Raw genomic sequence first — 19579 nt, 5'->3', positions numbered from 1 at the left:
ACACTTTAAATGATGCAAAGATGAAAACAACAACAATGAAGCTATAGCGTATTCGATTTCAGTATTTTTGTGTGCATATACTAAATGTAGGCAAAAATAGGTGATCTTAACTAAAATTTTGTGCCTTTATCCTGTATGCAACTGCATTGTCACACTGCATTTACAACAACAATTAAAAGCCCTAACGGCAATATTTCAAACAAATATTTTCATTTTCCTAAAATAGTAACTACTAATTAAAGAAAAGTGGCTCATAGTTTTCTTTTAAATTATATTCTACTATTAAGATGGGTGTTTTGGCCAATAGGCTTCAATAGCTCCACATCCTTGGGTATTTGAATTGCTTTACCTTGTTTGTCCTTAAGCTGTAGTTGAAAGAGCAATTGTACGAGAACAATTACATAATTAGCCAATGCGTTTAATATCTGAAATATAATATATTGCGTATATAGCAAATACAATTTAAATGAATTATTTGTTGAAAGTATCTAACTTAACTACACAAATATAAAAGCAATTGGAATTAATGTTTACATAAATTAAAAATCCATTAAAGTAAATTGAAGATTTTAATGAGTACATAAAATGAATCTGTTGGTTACATGTTTATACACATGAGGCTAGGCTCATATCAAGTAGCTTGGGGATATGTTGCTATGTATTCACTTTCTTAACTGATTATGTGTATACACAATGTAGCTAGAGGCTTACCAAATAGATCAGCGATATGTTGCAGGGAAAACTGGAGCCAATTCGAGCCGAATGGTTATTGTGCATGCGCCAGAGCTGAAAGGATTCGACTGCCTTTTTAAGCGTTGCGGGGTTGCCGAAGTTATTGGCAAAGTTGCTGAGCAGTTGGAGACAGTTGCGTTTCTGGAGAGGATCAGAATATTTGGCATTTGATTTAGCCCAGTTAAGAGAGAATCAGTTTTACCTCACGCTGCAGCAGGTAGCCGTAGGTGCTAATCATAAGTAATTTATAGATGTGCGCCATCAGATGCAACGATATAAATGTATACTGTGTGTCCCAGGCCTCCAAGTGGAGAACCTTCTGGCAGAGCATGTACACAAAGCACGTCATGTGCGCAAAGTCGTAGAAGACGCCAGCGCCGCTAACGTAGCCGCACACACCGTTCATCACGTCCAACAACTGGGAGCAGCGCTTGGTAAATTTAAACAGGTGATCCATGTGCTGCAGCAGCTCATCATGCGAATTGGCCTCGGTTGCCTTCTGGTACTGCTGCTCCACCAGCTTCATGATGAGACGGTAGCGTATGCGCAAGTAGTCCATTAGGGCAATGTGCATGAAGCCCACCGTGCCCAGCATGGAGGTCAGCATCGAATAACTGCTAGCAATGAGTATGGTCGACACGTAGCCGCAGCTGCAGTGCGTCGTATCGAACATCAGCGCCAGCGATGTCGCCACATACATGCAGAGCACCGTCATCGAACCGTACCAGAACTTGGAGCGCGTGCGATGATAGCGCCATTGAACATGCGTGAACTCGGCTGAGATTTGTGTGTCCAGCAGTTGCATGCTAGCCAGCAAGCCAATGTGCCTAGTGCGATTCACATCCAGGGATATGCAGTGCTCCAGGTAGGTCAAAATGCACGAGATGCATTCCCAGGTGAAGATGATCTTAACCAGCGGCGAGAGGCGACTGAACATGGCCTGCGACATTTGTGGATCACTCAGCTTCACGTAAACGCCGCCCACAAATCCACCCAGCAGGCTAACGCGCGCAGCTAGTGCATAGAGAACTCGGAGCCGTGTTGATTTGGGTCCACCCTCGCTCTGACTGTGCAGCCGAAATGTGAGGATGCCCGAATAGAAGAGCAGCCTGTACAGGCTATCGTAGCAATAGACGAAGCCATCGCCTCGCTGTGTGCTCGGTTGCTGCATGCCGTCAAGTAACTGAAGCCACCTGGCTATTGCCACACGGCCCTAAACGATTAGGCCCAGTTAATTGCTATTTGATAAGATCGCGTTTGCTTAATTGAAAACATATTTTGCCAGTTGGGGTTTATTTAGCGCCTTTACGCTTACGTACATTACATATGTCCTCTATCTAAAGCGCATTTTACTTCTAGTTGTTCTGGTTGTTGTTGTTTCTGTTGTTGTTGTTGTTTTTGTTGTTTACTGAGCAGATTTTGTTTAACTCTAGGATTTTATTCAAATATGAAATTTTTTAAACTAAATAAGTTTTTCTGGTTGTCCTTGAATGTGGATGGTGATGGGGCTACATGTCACAAGTACCCCATCTTCAGGTTCGACGTTCCTTCTTATCACCCACAGCTCCATTGCTAAATGCATGATTATGTGAATCGGGTTTCTTGCGTCGCAGCGCCTTCTGCAAGACATGCGCATCCGCTGGCTCAATGCGTTTGTAGTATTGCTCTTTGGTGTCGACGATCTCAAAGCCAAACTTCTTATAGAACTCAATGGCGCCATCGTTGTTGATTTGCACGTGCCTGCCAAGGAAGGTGTAAGGAGATACAATAAAGGAGAGCAGCACACATTTTGTAACCACTCACAGAAAGATGCTATCGAAGTTGCCATCCTTTTCGGCATAGTTTAGTATATGCTCGAACATAATAGTGCCAATGCCCAGACGACGGTACGGCGATAGGCAACCAAGTGTCATGATGTAGAGACGTCGTTTATTGTCCGTGGTATCGATGCGACAGCAGACGGCGCCCACAACAATGTCGTTGTAGTAGGCGAGCTTGGCCAATTCGCCGGCTTCCAGTACGTCGACGTAGAATTTATCATTGTAGGAGACGGGAAAGACAACCGTATTGAGCTTCTTCAGTTGCTTTATGTTATGTGGCGTAACATCGCCCAATTCGATGCTGGACCTGAAATAAAAGTTCGACCACACGATGATACATTTGTTTCTCGTACATTTTTTTAGGTTAGGGTTTCGGCGCCTTTGGCTGTGCTTTTTATGACACAGAACATAGTTCACTTACCTAGTCATATTATATGTTCACAATATTATTTATACTTTAACAATGCGCTTTGCGCTTCAATTTTTGTAGAATAATTTGTTAAATTAGAATAAAGAGGGTACTATCTTGATAAATTATTTTAACGCTGTCATCGATAGCAGATATATTTGTTATCGACAACAGAAAACAGCTGCTAAAGTGATTTAGAAGTAAGACCAATATCGAAAAATACCAAACGATTTGTTTGTTAGAAATTTCGTCACAGGGTGTATAATCGATAACTAAGAACAGACAGAGTCGTATTCTGCTAAGTCTATTGTGAAAATAGTGAGTTTAGATGAGTTTAATTTCATACGCAAAATGAATCCAAATATGAATATGATGCAAATGTCTGGGCCCTCTATGATGCAAGTCTCGCCCATGATGCAATCGTCGCCTCAGCCTATGATGCCCACCGGGCCACCCGGCCCAGTGCCAATGCAGCAGCAGCATCAGCAACAGCAGCAGCAGCAGCAACAACAACAGCAGCAACAACAACAACAACAACAAGCAGAAAAGCTGGACAACATATCGAGAGTAAAGAGCCTGTTAGGACCTCTACGAGAGTCTATGTTCCTAACTATTCGTTCCAGTGCCTTTACGCTGCAGCAAAACAATTTGGCTGACAACCTTAAACGGGATACAGGCGGCCATGGGCATGTGCCCCGATTTGACAAGCACTTGGAAGATTTCTATGCGTGCTGTGACCAAATGGAATTGCATCTCAAAACGGCGATCCAGTGCATGCAGCAGTTGACGTCGTCCCAGCATTATCTCCCCGGAGCTGTGACTGCCATGCGAATGGACAACTTTATGCAGGACAATCCCGCTGGGCCCATTCCATATCCCACTTACTTGAACACAGTTCGTGTCCATGTTCAGTCGGCAAAGGATATCCACGACACACTGATCAGTGCGGCGCAAAATATATCTCAGGCCGATTGATAATTATAGTACGATTATTTTTTTGATTATAATTGAATTAGTTTTAAGGCAAATACCTAGGAAACATTAGATTCTATATTAAAGCAAAGAGCATTATTGATATTATGCTACGTTGCATTGAGTAAATAAAATGATATTCTCATATTTGCATTCATTGATTGTTTTCATAAAAAACACCAGTTTTGGATAATTTTCTTTAAATATTGCTACTCGCAGTATGAAAAGCGCCATCTATGAATTTTGTCATAGAACTAGAAAACAAGCAGGCACGTACACATTGTTCAATTTGTCACTTATTATTATTTATTTTCTACACACTTGGTCACACCGCGGATACACTGAGGCTTGCCTTTGCGGAAATACCGCGAATATTTATTTGTGTATAGCAATTTAACATATTAAATGCGTTCATGCCAATAACTTACAAATAATGACTAGTATACGTAAGAAGAAGAACATGAAATGTGATCCTAAGGCGACCGAGCAGATGCGCAACTGGTTAACAAAGAAAAAAAACACAAATAGGTAAATCATATTGAAAATTAATATAATTTCAACCGTAAATATATTTGCCTTGCAGTGTTCCTCCAGTTCCATTCAATGTATTTAGCAAAGTAGTGGAAAACTTGCCGGACATAGCATTTCAGATACAGTGCAACGAACCCGGCTTCGCGAGCAAATCACTGGATGAGTGCGCGCTCTGGTATTACAATGCATTCTACAGTGAGCCCACAGTACGAACGAAATACGAATACAAGCTGAGATCTTGTCCACTGCGCGTCAAGCAGAAGTTACTGCAAATCAGCTCGGCTAGTTCGCCAGAGACGACTGAAGAATCGAGTGATAATGCTCGAGCTCCAACCGAAGATGGCTACGAGGTCACAGTAAACAAGTGAGTGAACGAATGGCTCAACAAATATGTCATATTTACCATATTTGCTATGTACAGATGTGGTCGCTTCCTGTTTCCCGTTTCGTTAGCCACGTTTAAGCGTTACATCGATAAGGACGAAGTTCTCAACATGATTGTACGCAAGGAGACCAAGGATAAGGCGAAGAGAGCAGAAATCTTACAAAATAAGGCTGTGTGCCAAAAGCTTTTGCGCAAGTACTATAACTCGTTCTACATCAATCCGAGCCGGCGCCACATGGAAAAATGTAAATTTGAATTGGCGCCAGTAGCACTAAGGCAGCAGCTATTTAAAATGGGCGTCCCATTGGATAAGCTAGCTGTGAACACCATGCAGAGGAAGTCAAAGTAAGAAGCGTCTGTCTACATCTGCATTTAATACTTAATGTAACCGACAGAATAAGGCGTGGCCAATCCTGTAAGGACGATGAGCTGAGTCCATTCAGTCTCTGTCTGCCTGTCCGAATGATTAACAAATCTAGGGACTTCAGATTTAAAATATACTAGCGTGTATACATCTCTATATATCACTGTTATATACAAAACATTATATATTTTGTATTGAGGATAATGGAGACTAAAGATCCCAAATTTACTACGTAGGCGCCTTTCTGAACAACATTGTATGCATGACAGCTCGAACGTTTGCAACAGATGTTTGCTTTGACGATTGAGGTATCTTCTAGTCGGGCACTACCGACTAGATCATTCCTGCTTAAATATAAATTTAACGCATCGCTGTTTTACTTGCAGCAAGTCGCGCCATCATGAAGCCCAAGTATCACCTGAAAGTCCACGGGGCAAACATTTAGTTGAAAAGACTTCCGAGCTTTCGTCAATTGTCAGCTTCAGCGAATTCGAAAAATTCATTATCAATATATTTGATATTGTGTGGATGCTAAAGTTGAATGATCCGGAATATTCTTACAAAGGATTCGAAGACTCTGCTTTTGAATATTACCTTGCCTTCTATCTAAAGCCCGAAATCCGCGAGAAATATTCATATCTAATAGCGCCCTGTACAACAGCAATCAGAGATCGCATACTTGCCTTGCCCAACCAAGAGGATAGAAAGACTTTGCTCCAAATGAAGGATCGGGGACAACGCGTGGCTTCATACCAATATGATATTACTCAGCCAACTTTACAAGCTGAATTAGTCGATGTAGTGGCAGAGGAAGATAAAGAGTAAGAGTCCAAAGAGTTCAAAATCTATGGCTACTAATAGTACATTTTCAGACTTCAATCTCCCGCTAAAACTGAAGAGGAGAATTTACTGGAGGTGGTGTCGCCTGGAGAGGAGAAACTGCCAGGGAATTTGCCACCTAGTAAAGCTTCACCGGTAAAACTGTCTGAATGTTTACCACCTATTGGGTTTAAGTTATTCAAACGCTACATCAGAAACCTGGACGACATTGTCCAACAGATGCTGACTTGCGAAGAGTTCAAAGACAGAACTGAAGATGAATGTGCTCTGGAATACTACAATAGATTCTATAGAGATCCACAAATACGTGAACGGTTCGAATACCAAGTGAGACCCTGTCCGGGTAGAATACGTGACAAATTACTATCTCTGCCTGATGAAGATGAACTATTGGTCGACGTCGTCTCAAGAGACGATGAGAGTAATATTTCAAGTACTGCTGAATGTAAAATAATAACAATTGAGGGCAAAAGTTATGAGTTCTTGATTAGTTTCGAAACATTCGTGAAGTATATAAATTATGAGGAACTTCTTGAACAACTGGCCAATGCGTACGGTATGCGAGTGGGAACAGCTAACGAATATCCATCCGATGAGCAGTTAATGAAGCGCTTTTACTATTTGTTTTATACCGAGCAGAGAATACGAATGCAATTCAAATGTCATTTCAATGCAGCTCCACTTGAGCTAAGGGATTCATTAATGCAGCTGGCTAAACCTGTAGGCGAAACAACGTAAGCAAATCTTGTTGTAATATGTCAAGTAAATGCCTAATGAATATTCAATTACAGGGCATTGGCTGAGCGATGTCAAGTTGTGGCAGCTGAAGAGGAAGCAGTGCCCAGCATAAACACAAGCATTAGGTAATTTCAAATACATAATATAAGAAAGTGTGTTTCTTAATTAGTCAAACAAATTACAGTATTGTAGAAAGGTGTGAAATTGGTACCTCCGACTGCGAACTTGATGTTGTGGAGAATCTGGGCAGGTATGAAAATAATATATCTTTCTCTTCGACCTATAATTAATTAGTACTCCTGTTATTACAGCGCTGGTGTCTTTAAGTTTCCTGTTTCATTTGACACATTTATGCGCTGTATCAACCACGAAGAACTCCTCAGGCCATTGCTACTGCGCGTCACACAGGACGAGGCCCAGTTGGCAGTTATGACGACAAGTTCTCAGCATCCTCAGTGCCAGAAGATACTGAAAAGATATTATCGTTCGTTCTATGTGCGTCCAAGCACTCGCAGCTTATACGAATATCGGTTTGCGAATGTAAGTGCTGAGCTATTGGAGAAGCTATTAGAATATGCTGTGCCGCTGGATGAGAAAGCCATGAAGCAGATGGACGACGCAGCAAACGAACTTGCCTTGGCCAACAAGAAGCTAGAGCAGGAGAAGCTCGATGAATTGATGCAAAGGCTACCTGTTACATTCAAAATTTTTGAGCGAAACATTATGAACCTAGAGGAGATTGTACAAAGCATGAAGGGTTGCGAGGAGTATAAAGACAAATCGGAAGATGAGTGTGCCCTGGAATACTACATTGCTTTCTATACGAAACCACAAATACGGGAAAAGTTTGCATATGAATTTAAACCATGTCCGGGTAAACTTCGTGAGAAGCTGCTTCAGCTGCCCGCTGGTAGCTCAGCAACTGAGTTGCTACAGTCCGGTGTAATAGAAAGCGAACAAAACGAGCTCGCTTTACGGCACTCCGAGGTGAAAGAGTCTCAGCCAAAGGAGCAATCCGAAACAATGCCTGAAACACTCGATATTGACTGCAATGCGAATCAAAGGAACATTAATAACGCTTTGGTGCAAAGCGAACGAATTCTAATAACTTTACGAGGCAACACCTATGAATTTCCTGTATCGGTTCAAACCTTTAAGCGTTACATTAACTATGATACTGTACGGATTGAGCTGGCGAATTCCTATTCGAAAAATAAGCAAAAGGTTGAAAAAATACTAAACGATGAGCGTTATGATCTAATATTGTTGCGGCGCTTCTATCACTCATTCTACATCGATCCGCGTGCTCGCCAATTGTGTAACTATAATTTCAATGCCGCACCAGCCGAACTGCAACAGAAATTGAATCAATTCGCCGTGCAGTGCAGCCCTGAGCCTTCACAGCAAACACCCGCAACATCGTCAGATACGGTTTCAGCGTGTGCTGAAGATCATACAAGGAACTCAAGTGATGTCCATACCAGTGACTCAAGTGGTGCAACCAGTGTTAGTCCGGTTGCAGAGTCAAATGTAGAGCAGCAGGCGTTGGTCGAGGCGCAACCGAACACTGACATTAAGTACCCCGTCTCGTTTAATATATTCTCCAACATTTTAAACTTGGATGAGATTGCCCGGCAAATGCAAGAGGAACCGCAGTATGCAAAAGCTACAGTCCATGATTGCATGCTCGCCTACTACGATGCTTTCTATCGCACTCCGGAGGTTCGCGATAAGTACAAATGCAACTTCAAGTCTTGTCCGGCTCTTCTAAAAGCCAAATTGCTCCAACTACCAGCAAACCCACCAACGTCCGAATGCAGTCAGCCAACGGAGCGTAGTGAAAGCATTGAGGACTCAGCTGCTTTGTATGCAGCTAGGAAAACAGAGCTTGAAAAGTAAGATTTCTTATATTTTTTTACCAAATCGATAAACAAGGTTATTTTTAAAACTTGCAGCATGGCTAGGTCAAATGTTGTTAGGTACACGCCATACAACTTGAGGTCTTATATAGAGCTTCGAACGCAGTGTACGAAGAAGCGCGAACTGTTGGTAAAACATTTTGTTGACAAGCAACACTCTGAGCTGAAACAACACTTGGAAACTGCACGGGAAAGCTTGGTGGGCGCGTCTGTACCTGAAAGAGTTCTGGCTGAGGAGAAAGGCTCTGCAGCAGAAGCGACTGCACGTGCCAAAGAGATTGCGGAATCTGGTTCAAAAAAACATATAAGCACAGCAAGATTATCCATATCTAGAACAGTCACAACAACAACGACTACTACAACAATTGAAGAAGCAGCAGAAACTATAACAAATCCAGCTTCAAAGATGGGCGGCCTGGCAAGTAAAGAGGCAATAAGCGCAGCTCAAGCTTCAAGCAAAATATCAGTAACAACTGCAAGTACCGAGACAAGCAAAACTAATAGTGTGGAAGTGGAAGTGGCCAAAACAGCTACTAGTGAACCAGAGAATAATACTAGTAGCGCGTCAACATCCAACATAATAACATCTGGAACTGCACTGAAAAAAACTGCAGCGCCAACTGCGCTGAACAGAGCTCAAGAAGTTGCAACGGCGACTAACGCAGTCAATGAAATGGTAGAAGTTCGGCATCTGAATGAAATATTTAAAGGATGCAATCCTACACAATCTGCCTTGGTCAGAGTGCCTTCCAGTGCATTGACTGCAGTGGAGGAATTCTTTGCTCAAACCGACGAGGTAAACAGACTTAAGTTTAAGAATTATGGTTAACTTAATAACCGATAATACTATTTGTTATTTTAGGTGCACAACATTAGATACCTGCTCTGCACAAGTCGTGGCCTTAAGAACACAATTTGGCGCGTGCTCTCGCATTTGAGCCTCTCGGAGTTTAAGATGTATACAAATATATATGGAGGCACAGCGTTGTATGAGGATGAGAACATTTTGCATTTGTGCTATTACTTCGTACTGAACAGGGGCAACTGGCCGGTTAACTTTTATGTGAAACTGCAACTGCTGCCTCAGCTGCTGCGGAAGAAAGGCGTTCAACTGAACGCACTTGATTTGAGCCAACTGTCACCCAAGATGCTGCATAGCTCAGATCTTTTCCGTTTCACAAATTTTGACGAAATTGTGGAACGCATTTACCATGCACGCACTGGCCAGGCAATCGAAAACTTTCAAGATCTGTTCGATGAGGCTAACAAGTTCTATGCCATGTGCTGGTCGCGGGATCAGTGGCTGTATGAAGTGCCACACATAACAGAGGAGCTGGCCCATTCAATCAATTTTACAGATCATGTACCAATAGATGAAATAAGTCCACCTTCCACATGTGAGCTGTGAATGTCTTAAAGTGCGGTTCATATGAATTAAAGCTCATCTTCTGTTTTTAGTACCGCTCTGCATGAATGAGAGCCAAGCTACCGTCGAGTCCATATCATCCCAAAGCTCACAGGAACAGGAAGAACAGAGCAATGCAACAAGTCCCACTGCGCCTGCTTCAACGACAGAAGGGACTACAGCCATGCCAGACTTGGATGCTAACGACAGTATGATTGATCTAAAATCATGTGTTAATTAATATTTACATCGTTTCAATAGTATTGCAGGCATCTGAATGTCCACCCACACAACTTAATGTGTCTCTACGGCCACCTTGTTTTGTGGACATGGAAAGTGTGTATCCCGCCTCGCAAGCAGCGGAGACCCAAAAGGATCCACTCAATCAGAGTGGTCTATCAGTTCCCGTCAAGGAGGAGCCTATCCAGTTTCTCAACATGATGCGTTTCTCTATTAATAGCAACAATTCCAGCGAAAACTTCGATTGCGAACTTATACCCTCTGAGGAACAAGTCATTAATCTGGACACTGAGGAGGAGAAACAAGCAACCGAAGACTTAGCTTGTTTTGACATAATGGATTCAATCATTGACAACGCGCCGCCTTCTGCCTGTCCAGCCAGCTCAGCTCCTACAGAGGAAGACATATATAAAAATATACTGGCAGGCGTGCATCGGCTAGACGATGAGGTGGAGACGCCCCCCAACAATATGTGGGTGCCTGCGGAGAATCAATTACCATCTGCGCAGACTGAAGAAACAATTGATACGAATGTCAAGCCCGCTCTAGCTGTGCCAGACAAACCCGTTGCGAACAAGAAACAAATGCCAGCAACCAAAAGCCAGGCTCGAAAAAGGCCACGTCTAATGGCTGACAATGTGCCACAGCTGAGGCACGAATTTCGACCCTTGCCGCTTGCAGCTGTGGTTCGCATTGAGCCATATGCCGTACAAATGATGCAGAATGTGCAAAATCAAGAAGAGGCTGCGACCTCCAACCAAGAGGAGCAGTTGCAGAATCATCCCGAATCGCGAAATGCCGTTACTGCGTCTCAAGCGCTCGCCACCGACAACACGTTGATGGAGTCGTCGGAGTTGCAACATTTGCTGGATGCACAATTCGTTAATCAGCGCAAGGTAAATGTTGTAGACCAAGTTAGTGATAGCAATAATAATGATAGGGCTGCGAGACACGAGCGCATTGTGTACCGATCTTTGGAACGATACCTTTCCTTCAGCTCGCTGACGACTGCTCAAATTAGCAGGTATCACATCAATAGCCTGTCCGTGGGCAGCCCGTACCAACAGGCATTGATCTGTGTTAATGGGAGGCACTGCAACGTCTACGGTCCGTTGCTGCATGCGTTGTTCTCGCATTGTACGGCCAGCTTGCGGGCCGATCTGGACTATTTGTTGCGAGATGTCGACGAATTCATCTATAACTGTCGCCAACAGTTGCGTCCGAATTCCACTGAGGATTTGCGTACTCGCGTCTTGTGCACCTTTATGCGAGTAGCAACTCCTTTCGCCTACTTCCGCCTGGAGTTTGAGAACGAGACGCGCGAGTGGGCCGTCTGCAGAGTCATCTGTAAACGGGAGAGGGATAAAATAAAGCCCAAATGTGATGTACAGACTGCGATACGGCCTGAAATACTGGAGCGTATGAAGAAATTGAAATTTTTGTTGCTACACCCTAATATTTAGCTATTTTGTAAAATAAATTATATTATTTATATTTTGTTGCCTTCTATATGTTTGTTTCTTTCTTTTCAGAGGCGGTGATATTATTTGTGAAGAGCAAAGTCTGCGTTCGGTTGCCATTTCAAGCGTATACAACAGTCCTTAGCAGAAAGTATGTTTATCTCAAATTTATTTGGCCGATTTTGGCAATTATAAAATTAATATATACAAAACAAAATGTTTGTATAAATTGGTAAACATGTTAAATTTGTTGAAAGGTGTTGCACGTGTGAAGCATTAAACAGAGCAATCCAAGCGTTTTTATACTTTTTATACTTATTAAATTATTAAAATTTGTGTAAAGCAATTATATATCTTGTTTTTTTTTTTTTAGTTTAGTGCGTCGAGTTTGAATTGCAGCTCAGAAGGTTTGACAGCTCTGGCGGAAAAAATACTAAATCAAAAAATACTAGGTGTTTTTAACAATTTGCCACTCAAATTGGCAAGCCCAGAGCTGCAAGTTAGAGGCTTTTGCAGAGTTGCTTTGCAATTGTTATGCCTCCTGTTAAAGTGAGGTTAGGTTAAATAAAAAGCGCGTAATTTGAATGTTCTGGAAAAATGTCTTCCTCAGCATGAAACTAAAAATTCAGTTATAATTAAGTTTATCAATTGTATCAAAAGTTGAAATTGACTTGGCAACATTTATATATGTAAAATATGTAAATGTAATAAATTCAGCTCTATTTGTATAATGTCAAGTGATGTTCTCATCAGTTGAACACATATTAATGTAATAAAACTCATTTTGATAAATGTGTGTTCCCTAAACCCTATCAACGCTACTATCTAGCACAAGCCTTTCCACATAGCAGACAGGATGACAATAAACTAACAAACGAAAGAAGAACAATTTAATTAGCGATGACATGTTGCCATTTAATTTTCTTGTAAAAAGTGTAATTAAAAATGTTGCGCTTCGCAGCTGGAGCGGCACTAGCAAGGGCTGGGGCAGCGAGGCAAAGGCCAAGCAGAGACTCTCTGTGGCATCCGTAAACAAATATACACAGGCGATCATATATCGGTTGGTCGGTGATAAATCATATTGCGGCTGCCTCTGGTGCATATTAGGCTCTAAATGACGAGATAATCTATGGTCTGCCCGTCTACAAAATGTTGCAATAAAGTGGCAATAAATTTGGAAAATACAAAACATGCTGACAATTTTCCATATAAAGGTGTGCGGGGTAGTTGCCCATGTGTTCAAGTGTGTATATATATGAACGTGTGTGCGTGTGTGTGTAAGGGAGTACGAGGTCCCGAGGACATAGTCGCCGTCACGTCAACACTTTCAACTCTTTTTGTTGTGGTTGTTGTAACTAACTATAAGCTGCCTTTTTGTTGTTCTTTATTTTCACTCGTATCCTTTCGGCAATAAAAATTCCGCTTGCTATTTATCTTGATTGTCCCTTCGCTCAAGTCCAAGTCCTTCTCAACGTTCGGGACACGGGGTCGCAGGGTCACAATTGTGGCATACATTGTATAACAGTGCCAGAGCCAGCGCCACAGCCAGAGCTCGAGCCATTGGCATGGCCCGTGGTCTGTCGCGTCGCTAGAAATTTTTTGCTTAATGAAATGTACATAAAACTAAACGAAATTAAGTTTCTGACGTGCTCGTGCCAAGAGTCCAAGAGGCCCAGCGCCCCATAACCCTTTCCGCATAGCATTTGCGTTCGCGTTTGCTGCGTGTTTATTACCAAGAACGGGGCATAAAATGCAAAACGCGTTCAGCTCTTAGCCCTATCAAATGGCACAAAATGGCCGACGCCGTGTTGCCGCCCAGTCGAAACCCTTTTCCAAGAACTTCGTACGAGTCCGAGAAGTGGTCGCTGATTTCTGTAGATTAAAGCACTTGCCTTAAGCCAGCAGCTGGCCTGTGGTATGAGGGAAAAGCTCATAAAGTCGAAATTAAATAATTTGTCTTCTTAATTTTCAAATAAATTCTTCATCATCCAAATAAAGGAAACCCCAAGCTGCAAAAACAATTGTGCGCAGCACAACCAAAAAAAAAACACTCAGCCAACCAGAAGCGTGGCGAAATCCTGACAACAACAAAACAGCCCAACCACCCAAGCACCCCCCACTCGGTCGCCCCTGCTAGGAATCAGGCAAGTGCACACTCGCAGTCGAGATGTTGCCGCGCAGGGACGTTTTATTAAATTCGACCTATGCCATGCCATGAATATGCGCGCACTGCCTGCGTTCTGGCGTCCTTATGTCCTCATCCTCATCCGCATCTTCCTTCTATGCCCATTCCTGTGCCTGTGCCGCCCTCGCGACAGTTTTCGTATTGTACTTTTTAATATGTTTGTCTGTCTGTCCGACTGTCTGTCGCCAGGCACAAATAATCGTGTACACCATTAATCCTTATTTCACGGCTTTGTTCTCATTTCCCTTGCCTGAGTTCAGCTTCAGCTACTGCTGCTGCTCCTGCTCCTGCTCCTGCTCCTGCTCCTGCTCCTGCCCTTGCAACATCCCCCACCCTGCCGCACAAGTGGCATGTAAGCGATTATCGCTCAGATAAATGTATGAGGCAGAAATACAATAAATGTAAAAATAAATAAAAGGGTGTCAATGACTTTTGATAATAGAAATGATAGTCCAAAATACTCTCACTATACGCACGCCGTTACACTGCGCGAAATGGCAATGGCAACTTATTGAAATCTTAAAATGTGCAGCACAAAATTTTTAGAGATTATTAGAGATTATTCCCTAGTTCCGATTGTGTACATACTTGATGAGGCTTAACAACCGAGTTCATCTAGATGGAATCCGCTTGAATCTTATAAGAGGCCCATGGGATATTCTTCTTTCATTCATATGTTTTTTTTTAAATCATCGCTGATTTTTATTATACTCAAATTATTAAAGTTAAGTTTCGTTTTTTTTTTATTTTAGATATTTTATTATTTTATTATTAAATTTGTTATAAAGAATTTTTCGAAAATAAGCAAAAAGCATGTAGAAATAAATAAATAAATAAATAAATAAATAAATAAATATATGTATATATATATATATATATATATATATATATATATATATATATATATATATATATATATATATGTATATAGACTGCATAACCTTTCTGAATATCTCGCCAATTCAGCTAAGAGCCGAAGCAACGAAGCTTTCGCGGTATATACGAGTCGAGCACTCCCGACTCTTACTTAATTCGGCTGACAATCGTATGCAAAGCCATTTAAGCGAGTTAAATTGGGACTAGCTTAAAAATGCATATATGAAACCTACTCTATAACGACTTTAATATCAAATCACGTTTGAAAAACAAAAAGAATTTGATAAGAATTTATGTTTGCTTAGCTTTAGATAGTCTTTTTGTTAACATGGTCCTTTAGACAATATAGTCTGCTCTCTTACAATTACCTACCTATACAGCCTTGCCATTTTCACTTGCTCAGGTTTTCTCTCAGTGCAGATGAAATCTTGTGGCAAGAAACCAATAAAGTCCAACGACAGCTTTTAGCAATCACAAAACGATTTGGAAGACACGCACAGCCAACCGAACGAGCAGGCAACCAGCCAGCCAGCCAGCCAGTCAGCCAACGAACCAAGCTGGCAAACAAGCAACAACCCCTCGACTCGCTCGTCCTTTGCTGGCAAACATCAATGTCTTGGTCCTTGCTCCTGGCCAGGGCCAGGGCCAGGGCGTGCTCTTCAATAGTTGCGCACGCTTTACGCTTGGCCTAATTGCCGGATCATCAGCATCAAGATGCTGCTGGCAAAGTCGAAGTTGCTGATGCTGATGCTGATGCTGATAATGATTAAGTTGTGCATGATGATGACGATGATGATGATGATTCTGGTCCTGCTCGGAATGTTGGACTTTTCGACATATACAAATTTTTCGGGGGCGCTGCGCAAAATGAAAAATGACAACATTGCCAGGGTCGAGTGACGACCGCACGCATTTCCCAAAAGCTGGGGCAGCGGCAGAGGCAGCAGCAGAGGCAGTGGCATGACTTTGACTGTGTCCTGTGTGCGTGATCCTTTCTGCATCCTTTTGATGATGCTGAGGGTGCGAAACGTTTGAATGCGAAATTAAATGATAAAAGATAGCAAGGACATACGCACACAAAGCGTATGTTTCAGCCAGGAAGGAGGGCGCTCTGAATGGGCAATATCAACCCCCACTCAGCCCTCGCCCATGGCCCGCCCCTCATTTACGCGCCGTCAACGTTGAAGGTCGAGCACCTGTTTTATTAAAAAGCAAATAAGCGAATTGTGCGAAGCCAGGACACCGCAGACAACAGCGACAGACAGCCGAGGGGTATTGTTAATGTTAATGGTCGGGCGGAAGGGCGGAAGGGCGGTTGGGCGGTTGGGCGTCTGGTGCTGTCGGCCAGCTGGGCAGGGTGCGGCACATCTCGTATATATTAAGGCTCATGGACTCATGACTGTCAAGTGGTTGGCGTAGCATAATAATTGTGCATATTTGGCTTTTTAATAAAATCTAATCGTCATGGCATCAAGCGGGCCAGGGGCCAGCAGGGAGTGGATACGGCCAGTGGGTGTGCCACTCGGCAATAGAAATGGGTTTGGGTATTAAATTCGGGTGTGTGAATGGCTGTGCTCTTGCCATTAGCGGCCAAACAGGGGCAGCCTGGGCAATGAAATTTTAATTAAATTTGCCAAACACTTGCAGGTCGGAGATGTATGTGAAGTGCGGATGATATGCATTTGCTGACCCCAACAACACTGAAATCCTAGAGCAAATTCTGCGCAATGCACATGGCTCATTCCTAGGGCTAATAACGCATATCAACCGCAAACGGCTCAATGAGCAGGCACAAGCCAATTGGCAGCGGCTGCTGGACGACGAGCTCCAATGGCACGAAAAGCAACTGCAGCAGCAACTGCAACAGCAGCAGCAGCAGCAGCAGCAACTGCAACAGCAAAATTGAAAATTGACTGGCCATGGCTTTGGCTTTGGCTGTGGCTGTGGCTGTGGCTTTGGCTTCTGCGAAACGAACATGTAAGGAGCTGCGTGGAGACAAAAAGAAACCCAAGCAAATGCCGAACATGAAATTTTTTGAAATTAATTTCTGTTTCTCTTATCGCGCTGGCCACATTGGGTAAGGACGTCCAGTCGCAGTTCGAGCCAAACGACCGGATACTGCGCTAAACGTGATGATGCATTTAAGATTCTTCCGATTGGTCATTATTGCCTGGCATTTAATGCTCCTGCTGCCTCTGCTGACGGCGTTTTTGATTGATCTACTCATTGACGTGCCCAGTTCCCAGTTCCCAGTTCCCAGTGCCCATCTCACAGCTAACAGCTCCCAGTCGCTGCAGATGACAGAAAATCATCATAAGGCAATGACAGCTGCAGGGGCAGGCAGCAACTGGGGGCCTCTGCCTTGGGCCAGATGACAGCCAACGATAAGCAAAAACAATGCCAGCCAGCAATGGTGTTGGCCAAATGGAAGATGATTCAAGGCTTCCATCAAGCGAAAGAATTCAATGGCTGCTCAATAGAGCAAATTATAAATTCATTTCTATATGTTTGCTTTCAAACATTTTTCAAGCAATTACATCAATACGAATACATCAGGTGAAAGTGGGCTAGGAGGAGACTTAAGCAGAACTAGTTGAAGATATGAACGTATATTGAATAGAATCTATGATGAAAGCAAGTTAAATAAATTTAGCTGATATTTTTTGAAACTTTGCCTGGATTGAGCTCATACTTTGTTGATTATTTCTAATCAAGTGAAAAGTTTTTATGACTTCAAGTGAATTTTTTTCCCATCAAAGGTAGCTGCTGGAGTTGGTATTTAATATGTAGTTAGTAGTTCCATTTTTAGATCGAATTGAAGGAAAGATCTTTCCCTTTAGTTCACGTGCCTGCATTGAGCTGCCTGCTAGGTTGAGAGCTAAGCAATTTGAATAGTTTATAGTCTGTTTAACTGCTGTGTTCTGAGATTTCTTTAAGAATTATTATTACTACCTAAACATATAGGTATCTGCATCAGGGTTACGTGCTTAACACATTTTAACTAAGAAAATGTCAGCAGATTCTATCATCATCAGCAGTCTCTACTATAGACTGCTGCTCTCATGTTTCGTCTAAGACATATATTTTGTTTTGATTTTTATATAATATTTAAAAATTATTTTGAATTTCATTTGTATTATTTTCAAATTATTCTTAAGTTAACAAACTTGAGTCATACACTAGTTGACTATTTCTAGGCAGCTTCACTTAGAGTTTTGCTCACTTTGACAATCTGACAAGAATTTCATCTATGATCTAAGATATTTGTATAACAATTGTTGTATATTTTGCAGGCAAAGCGAAGTTGAACGAAGAATAATCTATAAAAGGAAAGATAGCTGCTCACATATGGTGTGACCCTTTAAATTATTGATTCATTTTAAACAACAAAAACATGATCTAAAGCCTATAAAATTTATAAAAGTTAAAATAAAAATCGTTCAAATAAATTGCAATGCTATAATTTTATTTATGCTCTACTCTACTGGAATTCGCTTTATTTAATAATTGTAATAAGAATTGACATTAGAGACATAAGTTCGGCCATCTCCATAGAGATATTAATATATAGACTTAAAATTTAAAGCTCAAGAGTCTTTATGCCTTCAATGATAGTTGGTTGGACTCTTATGTGAATCAAATCTATGCTAGAAGTTTCAGCGAAGACTACTTGACGTAGATATTGAGCAAATATATGCTGATTCCACAGTATAACAGTCGTAGTATAACAGTTTTGCATAGTATAAAAGAGTAGCGAGTAGCGGAAGAACAGTGTAGCTAGTTGCCTATGCTGCTTGAGAGTTAATATAATATTTAATTGCATATAATAAATATATATTACATATTAAAATATTTCTGAATAATTGAAAATAATATATATATATATAAATAATATTTTTAAATAATTGAAAATGTAATATATTTAATAATTGCAAATAATATATATTTAAATTACATTTTTGAATAATTGAAAATAATATATATATATATATATATATATATATATATATATATATATATATATATAAATTATATTTTTAAATAATTGTAAATTTAATATATTTGATAATTGAAATAATATATATTTAAATTATATTTTTGAATAATAGAAAATTATTATATTTTATATTTTTATTTAATTTATGTTTTTGAAATATTCAAAATATATAATTAGATTATAAGTCTTAATAATAATTGAAAATAAATATATACATATATTTAAATTATATTTCTGCATAATTGCAAATAATATATATTTCAATTACATTTTTGAATAATTGAAAATAATATATATATATAAATTATATTTTTAAATAATTGTAAATTTAATATATTTATTAATTGAATAAAAAATATATATTTAAAATATATATGTGAATAATTAAAAATATAATATATTTAAATATAATATATTTAATTGCAAATAATATATATTTTAATTACATTTTTGAATAATTGAAAATGTTATATATTTAAATCATATGCCTTCATTTCAGAAGCGCATGACTTTCACTTGAATAAACACGCCCACGTGGATTGAACTCTGAGCCATTTGTATTAGTTGCCCCTGTCACACGGTCATCCGCGTCGTCGTCGTCATCGTCATCGACAAATGTCAATTGCTTGCAAGACGGCGGGGCGAGGCACGAAAACAACAACAAACACAGCGTGTTGCATGCTCGCGCGTACACGGGAGGCATGCA

At 40.9% G+C, this 19579-nt stretch overlaps 4 protein-coding genes across 4 annotated transcripts; 2 read left to right on the top strand and 2 right to left on the bottom strand.

The window, feature by feature from the left end:
* Nucleotides 1-38: 38 nt before the first annotated feature.
* Nucleotides 39-1954, bottom strand: LOC111605402 (putative gustatory receptor 47b). The gene is made up of 3 exons (XM_023323903.2): nucleotides 935-1954; nucleotides 712-873; nucleotides 39-425 (listed from the first exon to the last, which is right to left on the bottom strand). The coding sequence occupies exons 1-3, from the start codon at nucleotides 1901-1903 to the stop codon at nucleotides 270-272; spliced, it is 1287 nt and encodes a 428-aa protein (XP_023179671.1). The 5' UTR covers nucleotides 1904-1954; the 3' UTR covers nucleotides 39-269.
* Nucleotides 1955-1988: 34 nt separating this feature from the next.
* Nucleotides 1989-3114, bottom strand: LOC111605405 (probable N-acetyltransferase san). Its single transcript, XM_023323906.2, has 3 exons — nucleotides 2974-3114; nucleotides 2536-2859; nucleotides 1989-2472 (listed from the first exon to the last, which is right to left on the bottom strand). The coding sequence occupies exons 1-3, from the start codon at nucleotides 2979-2981 to the stop codon at nucleotides 2265-2267; spliced, it is 540 nt and encodes a 179-aa protein (XP_023179674.1). The 5' UTR covers nucleotides 2982-3114; the 3' UTR covers nucleotides 1989-2264.
* A 91-nt stretch (nucleotides 3115-3205) lies between these two features.
* On the top strand, nucleotides 3206-3994 carry LOC111605404 (mediator of RNA polymerase II transcription subunit 29). Its single transcript, XM_023323905.2, has one exon. The coding sequence runs from the start codon at nucleotides 3313-3315 to the stop codon at nucleotides 3934-3936; it is 624 nt and encodes a 207-aa protein (XP_023179673.1). The 5' UTR covers nucleotides 3206-3312; the 3' UTR covers nucleotides 3937-3994.
* Nucleotides 3995-4195: 201 nt separating this feature from the next.
* Nucleotides 4196-12106, top strand: LOC111605410 (protein telomere ends associated). The gene is made up of 13 exons (XM_023323912.2): nucleotides 4196-4461; nucleotides 4517-4828; nucleotides 4886-5194; nucleotides 5600-6034; nucleotides 6086-6787; nucleotides 6845-6916; nucleotides 6976-7041; nucleotides 7103-8686; nucleotides 8747-9506; nucleotides 9573-10107; nucleotides 10169-10324; nucleotides 10377-11251; nucleotides 11888-12106. Exons 1-13 carry the CDS (start codon nucleotides 4367-4369, stop codon nucleotides 11894-11896), a joined length of 5910 nt encoding a protein of 1969 aa, XP_023179680.2. The 5' UTR covers nucleotides 4196-4366; the 3' UTR covers nucleotides 11897-12106.
* Nucleotides 12107-19579: the final 7473 nt, after the last annotated feature.

This window comes from Drosophila hydei, unplaced genomic scaffold (genome assembly GCF_003285905.1).
Source record: "Drosophila hydei strain 15085-1641.00,03,60 unplaced genomic scaffold, DhydRS2 tig00000060-arrow-pilon, whole genome shotgun sequence".
NCBI classification, from domain to species: Eukaryota; Metazoa; Arthropoda; class Insecta; order Diptera; family Drosophilidae; genus Drosophila; species Drosophila hydei.
This window is presented reverse-complemented; position numbering and strand designations above follow the sequence as displayed.

Excerpts from the sequence above, each read along its gene's own strand:
- LOC111605404 (XM_023323905.2), top strand. The coding sequence starts at position 3,313 with ATGAATCCAAATATGAATATGATGCAAATGTCTGGGCCCTCTATGATG.
- LOC111605410 (XM_023323912.2), top strand. The coding sequence starts at position 4,367 with ATGACTAGTATACGTAAGAAGAAGAACATGAAATGTGATCCTAAGGCG. Across the intron at positions 6,035-6,085 it reads GTGGCAGAGGAAGATAAAGA|ACTTCAATCTCCCGCTAAAA; the intron begins GTAAGAGTCCAA and ends GTACATTTTCAG. Across the intron at positions 6,917-6,975 it reads AGCATAAACACAAGCATTAG|TATTGTAGAAAGGTGTGAAA; the intron begins GTAATTTCAAAT and ends AACAAATTACAG.
- LOC111605405 (XM_023323906.2), bottom strand. Across the intron at positions 2,473-2,535 it reads AACTTCGATAGCATCTTTCT|GCACGTGCAAATCAACAACG; the intron begins GTGAGTGGTTAC and ends CTTCCTTGGCAG.
- LOC111605402 (XM_023323903.2), bottom strand. The coding sequence starts at position 1,903 with ATGCAGCAACCGAGCACACAGCGAGGCGATGGCTTCGTCTATTGCTAC. Across the intron at positions 874-934 it reads GCTACCTGCTGCAGCGTGAG|AAACGCAACTGTCTCCAACT; the intron begins GTAAAACTGATT and ends GATCCTCTCCAG. Across the intron at positions 426-711 it reads ACATATCGCTGATCTATTTG|ATATTAAACGCATTGGCTAA; the intron begins GTAAGCCTCTAG and ends ATTATATTTCAG.